The sequence below is a fragment of the Arachis ipaensis genome, chromosome B02 (assembly GCF_000816755.2).
Source record: "Arachis ipaensis cultivar K30076 chromosome B02, Araip1.1, whole genome shotgun sequence".
NCBI lineage: Eukaryota > Viridiplantae > Streptophyta > Magnoliopsida > Fabales > Fabaceae > Arachis > Arachis ipaensis.
Genome location: NC_029786.2, coordinates 26,126,179 through 26,137,137, shown reverse-complemented (window position 1 = coordinate 26,137,137; position 10,959 = coordinate 26,126,179). Strand labels below are relative to the sequence as shown.

The window sequence follows — 10,959 nt, the reverse complement described above, 5'->3', positions numbered from 1 at the left end:
GAGTCTGTTTAGGTCTTTTTTAAAAAAAAATTTATTTTTTATTAAAATACATTTAAATAAAAAAAACATGTCGAACAAGTGCTGATAAATGATGCTGGGTTGGTTTATTTTGTAATGGTTTGGCGAGGTTTAAATTTTTTTTAGTTTTATGGTTATTTCTTTGAGCAGTTCTAAATCCTTAATCTTATTTTCTGTGTTTTGGGCTTGGCCTTGGACCAGCATGGATGACCGGACTCGAACAACCAGAACCCGCCCGAAACCATATACCCTGAAACCCGACCCACCTTTACTGGTTCCCTGAAACCCGAAACCATAAGGCCCCTTCTGCTTCGTTCCACCCGTTCCTCTTCGCTGCCGTTGAGCTCGAAGATGCCGTCGTTGCCGGAGTGAAAGCTCCGCCGTTGCTGGGTTGTCGTTGCCTTGTCCGAAGCCGCCAGGTTGCCGTCGCTGATGTCGCGCTTTGGTGCCTCCGTTCCTCTTCGTTGACGGTGAAGTAGCAGATCCAACCCAAAGGCTCCTCTGGATCCTCATATTTGCCATAGCAATCTATTGAAATTCTATGGTAATCCCAGTAACATAACATTCTAAACTGAATTGTCTTTTTCATTTCTCTATTCTCAATTTCTCATCTTAAAGTTGTTTCTTAATTGCACCTTAACTGTTTGATAAAATGCCTTGGTGTGTTTGGATATATATGAACTTTAAGCTGCATTGCCTTATTCCAATTGCCGATTAACTATGACAGAAGACTGCAAGTTTAAGAGCACTTTGATGCCAATAGAAAGCAATAGTGGTTAGCAAGGGTGCAATTTTTAACAAGCACTTTGGAATGAGTTATTACCACTAGTTCTAAAGTTATAGCTGTTAGCAAGGTGCAACTTTATTTCCATATAGTTTCTCTGATTCGCATCTAGTACAAGGGCTGCTCCCATTACTGGTGCCATAGGTCGCGATGTTAGGTCCATTGATCCTTAAGGTGATACTAGTTCAATTTAAACCAACAATCTTGATTAACAAAACTGAAACAAAATCAAATCATGACAAATTTGAACTGATTGAATTACTAGTTATACTAATTAGATCCCACAGTGCCACAAGAAATGATAAATCATCTGGAAGAGACAAAGGTAGTATCTTCTATTAAAATCCACTGTGGCCATAATGATAATGGCAAAGTCAATGTTTTCAGCTTGTTGCTAAGATATCTGAGGCAACCTTATGTGTACTTGAAGATGTATAGTTGATTAACTGTGTTACTATTGACCATCTTTTTTTAATTTGTCAGCATGATTAATCTTTCAGCTATGCGATCATTGGATTTTACGTCACTGCTTCTATTCTCTGCCATTTTTCGTGTTATTTTAATTATATATGGAGAGTGGCAAGATGCTCATATGGAGGTTAATTATACCGATGTTGATTACCTAGTATTTTCTGATGCTGCGTCTTTAATGGCTTCGGGTGATTCCCCTTATAAGAGGACCACATATGGCTATTCCCCCTTGCTTGCATTTCTTCTCATTCCTAATTCATTAATCCATCGATCTTGGGGAAGGTTTATCTTCTCAGCTTCAGGTATGGATTTAGTTTTGTGCAGATAATTATGTCTTGTGTAGTGTATATTAGATGATGTTTAACATAGATTCTTTTTTTGTTCAGCCAATTTTTCCTTTTATAGGAAGTAGAAAAATAAAAATTAATTCTTTCAAAATAGAGATGGAACTCTCTTATAGCTTATTGCATCAGAAATATGGTTATTACAATGTTGGAGTCACAATTATGAGAAATTTCCTTTTTAGGCCCCTCTTAGTTATAAATGCTTAGTTAGGATTTAGTATAAATAAATAGAAGGGATAAGGTTGAAACAAGAGATGTTTTGTCATTTGGTTATTCTTTTGTAGAGAATGTCAGATCCCTGAATTGAATAAACAATAACAATTTTACACCATTTTTTTTACTTTCTAGTTTCTTCCTATCTCTGAGCCAGTCCTGGTATTGCCCTTATTTTAACATTTGTAATTAACTACTTTAAATTGAGTCTAGATTAACTCTTTATAGAAATCCTGTGTTGAATAATTCTCCAAACATTAGACCTAACCATAAATATCATGTCTAAAATGCAGATTGCTGGTGGGATATTTTATCCATTTTATTCTACAGCAGAGGAAGGTACCCAGAAAACTCTGCAACTATTGTGTCATGACATGGCTCTTCAATCCATTTACTTTCACCATAGGGACGCATGGGAACTGTGAACCTGTTGTTTGTGCCATGATATTGTGGACAATTATCTGTCTTATGAAAGGTACAGTTCTACTTCTCTATGATGTAAATAGTGTAATGAGTATAGATTGTCAATCTTTTAATCTGTAATCCTTTCTATGTTCTAACATGTGGCTATTATGTTTGATCCACTGGTAGAGCTATATTTTGGCCATTTATCTTGATATAAGAAAAATCAGTTTTCACAAATAGGTTTTACATTCTGCGTTTCGGTGACTCTTCACAAATATTTTGACCCTAACTTTCAATAAAATGACAAGAATCAATAAAAAAAAATAAAGAAATGAATAAATAAAATAGTAAGTCAAATTTTCAACATGTATATAGTAAAAAGCCTGATTTTTATTTTTTTAAATGGACAATGATAATAATAATCTTCACTTTTTGACCCTGTTCGATTTTAAATATCTCCTTCCAATCATTCTGAAAGCTAAATAAACTGCAGTATATAATTGATGTTGTATTTGGTGGAATAGGGGATCAGAAAACAGCCTTCTAGCTACGTTTTAATTCGACTTTTGCCTTTCCTCTGTTGATAATTTATGTTAGAGCCTTGCATTTTTTATTATTAAGTTCAAATTCTGTTGATGCTTCAAAGCAACATATTTTTGTAAAAGGTATACAATATTCGATATTTGCATGTCTTTTGAAGACTTCATTGTATGCTTTGGTGCCTTATCTTTTTCCTCCCACATTTTACAGGTAATCTGTTGCAGTCAGCATTTTGGCATGGACTTATTGTCCATTTCAGGATTTATCCCATAATTTATGCCGTCCCTATTGTCCTGGTTTTTTATCCAAATTTCTTCCCATCCAATCGGAAACCTATCCTAGAGAACTGGACTGCTGCTCAAGCAGAAAGACTCAATGATGGGAATTGCTTGTGTTCCTTACATAATCTCTTAAAATGCATATTTACAAGGAAGAGGCTGATGTTTGGACTGGTTTCGGCAGCGGTTTTCTTCTTATTTACTGGTTTGTCCTATTATTTATATGGATGGGAATTCCTACATGAGGCATTACTATACCACCTTACTAGAACAGACCCAAGGCACAACTTCTCCATCTATTTCTATCACATCTATCTTCACTATGGTTATGATATTTCAGTGGTGGAGAAGCTTATCTCATTTTTGCCACAGTTCATGGTGCAGCTGGTTCTTATTTTCTGTTTTGCAAAGGATTTGCCATTCTGTCTATTTGCTCAGACTGTAGCATTTGTAGCATTCAACAAGGTTTGCACTTAAATTTTCCACTAATTCTTATTCCCATTTAATTGTTTGCAAGGACTTTGGTATATTAGATTTTTTATATGATGCACAACTTTGTCTCTATTGGGAACTATGTTGTACACTTAAATCATAAAATTAATATACCTTTTGCAATTTGCAAGCGATAATATCTAAAAATATAGAATATTTGAAAGAATATTGTGCTATTTTATTCCAGTTTAGAGTAATTAAGTTAATGCTCAAGACCATGAGTGCACTAATAAATGCTTTTTTTATTTTGCAGGTGATAACTGCACAGTATTTTGTATGGTTCTTTTGCTTGTTGCCTCTGATATTACCATGGAGCAAAATGAAGCTTAAATGGGATGGCACGCTTTGCATTCTTTCATGGATGGGAGCTCAGGTCCATTGGCTAATGTGGGGTTATCTGCTTGAGTTCAAGGGTATAAACGTATTCTTAGAGCTTTGGGTGGCAAGCTTAGTGTTTCATGCAGCTAATGTTTTCATCCTTACATTGGTTATTCGCCACCATACATTTTCTTCATTTTTCCTAGGTTTAGAGGATGTCAAGTCCAAAAATGTTGCTAAACTTGAATGAGTGACTTTCTAAGTGTCATCTGTCATTAAAAATTCTTATTGTTATTGCTTTCGTTATCTCGGTTTTGCTTCAGTAATTGAACTTCATTAGATTTGGAGGGGAGGTAACTTTGTTAAAATATGGCAATGCATTATGCTAATATGCTATCTAAGAATCCTTGCTGAAGTCTAGCTCTCTAGAAAGACACTCCAACAGATGGTTCTACAATGAATGATGGGGCGGGGTGGCAAAATGGGCTAAGACCTCTAGACCCAGCTGTTGGCCGGCGGTCAAAATGGGCTAAGACCTCTAGACCCAGCTGTTGGCCGGCCTAAACCGCCGGAAAAGCATCCCACTGAAAACCCACACTGCCTAACCTGCCGGAACAATCTTACATACACAAGACGAGAGAATGCATCGATTCAAGAACTAGAAATTTAACTTTATCTGCAAGCATTATTGTTGAATTCCATAAGAGGCCAAAACTTTTTTTCGCCCTATACAAATGTCACTAACAACGTGTTTGATCGTCTATTTCATGAAACCCTAGAATCTCATACAGCCCATTAGAAAAGCATACAGAGCCAGCTTTCATATAACCATGTAATGTACATTATTCATGCAATCCCAGTTGCATCTCATTCATCATTGTGTTCTTAGCAAGATACTATCACATATAAGCATAAATCACCATACATGAGAACCAAACTACTGCTTAATTTCTGACAGAAAGAGGGGAAATAGAGCAATTATAGTGTTCCAAAAAAAAAATCCATCGCTCGACCGCCTTCAGGCTCTGAATTCCTCATGCTATGACTTGTTCATGCTTTCTGCAGATGACAAATAGAAAATATATAAGGCCTGAATCAAATGAGATGGAAAGAAGAGATGTAAGGTTGCACATGGGGGGCATGTCTAACCTGCATCGGAAGGTACAATTTGAATTACGGTGGTAGTTCCTCTTCAGAAACAAGCGATCGGAGAAATATATCCTTCTCAGGCGACAGTTTGCATGCGCTGAACCCGCGGCGTCTCCATATAATTTGTGCCATATGCTCTCTTCGTGAAGTCCGCTAAATTCAACTGGATTTGATTCCACCCATCATCCATTCTAAGCGGCATGGTGCAAATGTATGGCTTAACTCTAGTGACAGCCTGTAACATACAAAATAGTTCATCACTTGGGATGCATATCTGAACAGTAATTCATACAGAACAAGGCATACAAAATAGTTCATCACTTGGGATGCATATCTGAACAGTAATTCATACAGAACAAGGCATCTATGCTTGAAGATGCAAGGTGTTTACTTCCGAAAACCGGTGACCATGAGATTTGCTTTCAAAGAAAATGCAACAGTATAAATAAGCAAATATATCTTTTTAGTAGTAATTATCATCATCATTATCATTGATTGAGCTTAAAAATGATCGCTTCGTATTAAATAACTGCCTTTAGCAAGCTATTGAATCATGAAAACATCAAAAATCTAGTATAAAAAATTAATAACAATAGCTAAAAAATACAATGTGCAATATGCACATAACAAGAAGGGTATTTTTTACCCATTGTATACATGTATGAATGGCATAAAACAAGGAGTGTGATTCCTAATTTCATTTCCCCATCAAATCACAATCAGAATGAGACAGTCATCCCTATTCAGTAATAACTAATAACTACCTCTTCATCTTTCTTGATCAGCATCAAATATCATTTGATTCTAAGTATACAAATATCTAAGCTCACAAATCTCATGCAAAATTCCTTGCCATTATTTGCCTTCCTCTTTAGTCTGTAGCATTTGTAGAGCTTAGGACCCTGACTTGTTAGAAACTTAGCAATGCAAGAAAGGGAACAATTTTCGTTTTGTTTGCTGTTGGAAAGATTCCACATCTTCCTACTTTTGTCTTCTCTCTTCCAATAAATTATTCTTGCATCCCCGAGAGCAAGAAAGAACAGAACTTAATCAAAAGATAACCTGCTCTTCTTCCAATTAATTTTCTGTTGATTTCTATTTTCTAAACTAATCGAAGCAACTCTCTCTGCTAAAACATGTAAAATGCCGGACTCTTTCCGGTTTCTTATGAACAAGTTGATTGAGATAGCAAGAATTGAACCAAATGAGCTGCTATGAACAGCTGAGCATTCGGCAATGACATATTAACCATATGGCTTGTGTTCAAACCTCATTTTCTTGGTCATGTACAAAGCAATCTAAGTCAAGTGTATATCCAAAATCTTTCATATGCGTAATCAATACTTCCAAAACTTCAACAATCTGCTCATTTGAAGAAACAAATTCACCTCCAACAACAAAACTGTAAACCTGGTTTTTCAATTCAATCCAGCTCATCCCTGCCTCTTTCTTATTTTTAATACCTCTCATAAGCTTCCTTAAGCAGGCAACACCAGTCCAGTTACCTTCAGCAGCAAAAAAATTTGATAAAAGCACATAAGTTCCTGCCCTATTTGGCTTCATTTCCAACATCCTTGAAGCTGCCAGTTTGCCTATACTTCGTTGTTTATGAGCTTTACAAGCCCCAAGAAGGGCAACCCATATAGATTCATCCGGCTTAAAAGGCATATTCTCTATTAGTTGATAAGCTTCCTTTACTCTACCAGCACGCCCAAGCAGATCAACTACACATCCATATATCTCTTGATCGGGTGCAACATTATAAAATCTTGTCAATAGTCTAAAATATCTCAGGCCCTCATCCACTAGTCCGGCATGGCTACAAGCACTCAGAACTGCCATGAGCACTATCCTATCAGGTTTGATACCTGATCTGACCATCTCATTGAATAATTTAGTAGCTTCTTTTCCATGCCCATGAGCCCCATATCCAATCATCATGGAAGTCCAGGAGACCAAATTTTTGCATGGCATCTGGCTAAATATTTTATGTGAATCTGTTATGTTTCCACACTTTCCATACATGTCAATAAGGGCATTGGATAATGCCAAGTTGTTATTGAAGCCTCTACGAAAAATTCCCCCATGAAGCTGCTGCCCACAATACAGAAACGCTAACTTACCACATGCACCTACCACACTGGTGAATGTGAAGCAATTTGGACTAAAACCTTCAGATACCATTTGAGAAAAGATGCAGAATGATTGTTTAGGATCCAATGTCTCAAAACCAGCTATCAAGGTATTCCATGTGATAGTATCTTTCTGACTAATTTCAAAGAATAATTGCTTTGCCTCACATGCTGAACAAGACTTGAAATACATGTCCAGTATAGAATTCATGACAGGAAGATTGGACTCAAATCCATGATTAATCACTGCAGCATGTACCTGCTTGCCCAAATTACCCAAGCCAGTAGATGCACAAGCTCTAACAGCAATTGAAAAGCTGAAGGGGCTCAGCTCTCCTTCCTCCTGTTTATCGCCAAGGAAATATGAAAACCCCATTATACTGAGCTAGTCTCTACCAAGAATTTTAATGTTTTCCTTGAAGTTCCTCTAAGGTGAGTTTATCTCGCAAATGAGAAAATTAGAGGTTACCTACCCTTAATCAATAAATGGTTAATGATTGTGGTTACCTCCTTAGTTTATCACCTTAGAGGAGCCTTAATCTTAACAGAATACATGAATTTTGTAGGATGGAACAAAGTGGTAGAAATCTCACAGCATCCGTTATATGAATACACAATTTAACATTTTGTTGAAAAGAAAAAAAAATGTGTTCTCTATTGTTTTTCTTTGCTGCTATGAGACCCATCTTTTTGAGTAAAACAAACATGGATTTGGAACCAGAAAGTGGGAACCTACCAGAAGCATTTGGCGGAAAGCTCGAAGGCCACCATAAGCATCTCCTCTATGAGTATATCCAGTTATCAACGTTGTCCATGAGACAGCATTCTTCTTAAGGATACTCTCAAAAACCATTCTTGCACTGTCCATGCTACTACAGCAAGTGGCATACACATCCATTAGCGCATTATCAACATATATGGATGACCCTTGAGTACCATTCTTTATAGCCAACCCATGAACCAACTTCCCACACAAAAGCGCACTCAGCCCCTTACATGTCTTCAAAACTGCAGACAAGGTGAACTCGTTAGACCGCATCCCGTATCTCAACATCTCACAGAACACGCTCCACGCACGACCATGGTGGTTGCAAGAATTATAGCCAGTAATCATAGCAGTCCAAGTGACAACATCTCTATGTGACATTTCATCAAACAGCATGCGTGCTTCTTCAATGCACCCCTTATCAAAATATGATTTGATGAGATCAGTGGCTAAACCGGAAATGTCTTTGGGGGCAAAACGGTGCAATAGAATTCAATTGGGTGTCATCAGCAAGAGAGTTATGGACAATGGTGGGGATGGGCCGGAAATGGGTTGGGGACAGTAACTTCCTAGTACCAGTCATCATCTTCGTCCTTGTTTATGAAGAGTGACCATAGAAAAAGTTGTTTATTTTTTCAGCATAAGATGATAGAAAAAGTTCTTCATTTTTTCCGTGTAAGATGAAGCAAATAATGACGAAATGTCAACAAAAATGGTTTAATTAATTGGGAGACTGACTTGAACCTAAAGAGCAGAAAGAAGCAGGTAGTTGTAGTACAGACAGTACCTGTTTGTGAAAGCAGGTTTAACGGTTAGGGATGTGTATAACAGCATAAGGAACACCTAAACTATAGTTATTAGAACTGAACCTGAATCAACAGCGATCAGAGTACTGTAGTTATCGGGTCACTAGTTCAACCGTTGGGTGATTAGTTGAACTGGTTGACCCGGTTATAATTAAATAATTATATATAATTTTTTTTTCTTAATAGCTAATTTTTATTTTATTATTTTTAAAATTGAATTAATACCACAGAACTAATTTAAATGTCTACCTCAACAACATAGTATAAACTAAAGAGTGTATATAAATGTTAATAAGATTTTAAATCAATATAGAAGAGTCAGACAGAAAAAACAACAGAGATCAGCTAATCATGAGACAAAACACAAAACTCCAATGCACATCTTTAAATCTTTATTTCATTGGTTTCACCTATATCAGCATTCATTCACCGCACTCCCAGACTTCACTTAAGCACTAACATAGTTAAGTTGAGGATTCGACCAAAGGCTGAAAAAGTACCTTACTACCTTATCATCCTCATGAAGCACAATAGAAGGAATTTCTTTATTGATGATCTTGTCAAATCTGTCCATCACAGAATAAAAGTGTAAGGATTTAAACCCTTATAAATTAAACCTCAAGCACAAAAATGGATTGATACAACGACATAATATCTTAAAGTAACAGCAAAATGGTATACACAAGAAAGCAAAAAGAACAAAGAGAACAAAAGATTAAATCAATTAGTTTTACATACAAATACAATTCATGTAAACCTTATTACAAATGAAATCAGCCAGTTTCACATACAAATACAATTAGCCTCAATACATTAAAACATCAAAATCCAGTATAAAAAATTAATAACAATAGCTAAAAAAAATCTCACCTACAGCAGAAGCAGAAAGCCAGAAACAGTCAGGGACGATTTTTCAACTCGGGGAAGTTGCCGTGTTGCACAGCTGCAGAGTAAGCCGCCGGCGAAAGAGAGCAGAGCTTCGGTGGAGGGAGAGCTTAGAAGAGGAGCAGAGCAGAGTCTGCAGATGAGCCAACACGATGACGACGGAGGAAGCAGATCCAGACAAGGCACGAGGCGGAGGCACAGCGGAGGAAAGGCGGCCGGGACGACACTGACGGAGGAGGCACAGTCGCGAAGGAAGCAGAGGCGAGCAAACACTGACGGCGCGAGGACGAGGCAGAGGAGCCGGCGAGGAGAATGACGAGTGACGACCGGCAGTGAGCGTTCAGTGAGTGAGAGAGGTGAGAGCGAGTGTCTGAGTGAAGCTCTGTAAGGTGCGGTGAGTGAGGTGAGAGTGAGTTGAGGCTGGGGATGGTTGGAACTTGGGTGTGCCGTTGAATTGAGGTTTTTCCTTTGTTTTTATTTATTTATTTTTTTTGGTGACTTTCCTTTGTTTTTATTTTCCTATCGTATTGAGGATTTGATATATATAAAAAAACAAAAAACAAAAAAGAAGAAGAAGAACTGAAGAAGAGAGAGACGGTCCGGTGTTTAAAATTGGCCACGTCACCAATTTTCATGAAATCCGAACGTTCAAATCGGTTCTTAGGTAAAAATTAAACACCAAACAAAACACTATAGAATTAACTTTAATACATATATTATACAAGTTATAATTAAAATTAAATTCTCAAAATTTTTAATATTAAAATATATTAAAAATAATTAGTATTTATTTTAATCAATTTGAGTTTGTTGAATGATCATCTCACTCGTCCACTTAAACAACTATTAGAAGTTAGAATCTCACCTTGTGTGTAGCAATCCATTGGCTAGCAATAAACCCTTAATAAATGGAGCATCAATACGTGGTTAGACTTAGTATGAGTACCCGAATATGCGGGTACCCGATCCGTTCATACCCGATTGTGGAAGGTAATAACTTGACCCGAGTTGGGGCAGATTTTGCTTAGGACAGAGTATGGTCGGGGTTTAGGGTGTACCTGCCCCGTATATATACATATAAACACTTTTTAAAAATTAGGATTTGCCTCACATCATAGATTTAGTGATTCACAACTTCAGTCCTGTTGGGAATAAGTAGTATGACTACAATCCAATCAATCACGTGTCAAATAATTTGTTATCATTATTATATTAAAATATTAATATAATAAGGTCCTTAATTAAATTTAGAGATTTATCATTGTGATAGTGATCATAATATTGAAAGATAAATCTTTTATAATTTAATCTAAATTGTTCTTGGTCATAGGATTATTAAAAAGGACATTAATAATCCG

The 10,959-nt window shown here is 36.7% G+C and overlaps 2 protein-coding genes across 2 annotated transcripts; one reads left to right on the top strand and one right to left on the bottom strand.

The window, feature by feature from the left end:
- On the top strand, positions 313–4,169 carry LOC107625159 (GPI mannosyltransferase 1-like). The gene is made up of 5 exons (XM_016327742.2): positions 313–562; positions 1,286–1,591; positions 2,124–2,305; positions 2,986–3,518; positions 3,799–4,169. Exons 2-5 carry the CDS (start codon positions 1,287–1,289, stop codon positions 4,111–4,113), a joined length of 1,335 nt encoding a protein of 444 aa, XP_016183228.1. The 5' UTR covers positions 313–562; position 1,286; the 3' UTR covers positions 4,114–4,169.
- On the bottom strand, positions 4,648–10,133 carry LOC107625158 (putative pentatricopeptide repeat-containing protein At1g56570). The gene is given in 7 exon segments (XM_021115702.1): positions 4,648–4,922; positions 5,013–5,247; positions 5,777–7,487; positions 7,881–8,363; positions 8,365–8,697; positions 9,225–9,282; positions 9,587–10,133. Coding segments are annotated over 3 exon segments (1,827 nt in total). The 5' UTR covers positions 8,497–8,697; positions 9,225–9,282; positions 9,587–10,133; the 3' UTR covers positions 4,648–4,922; positions 5,013–5,247; positions 5,777–6,275.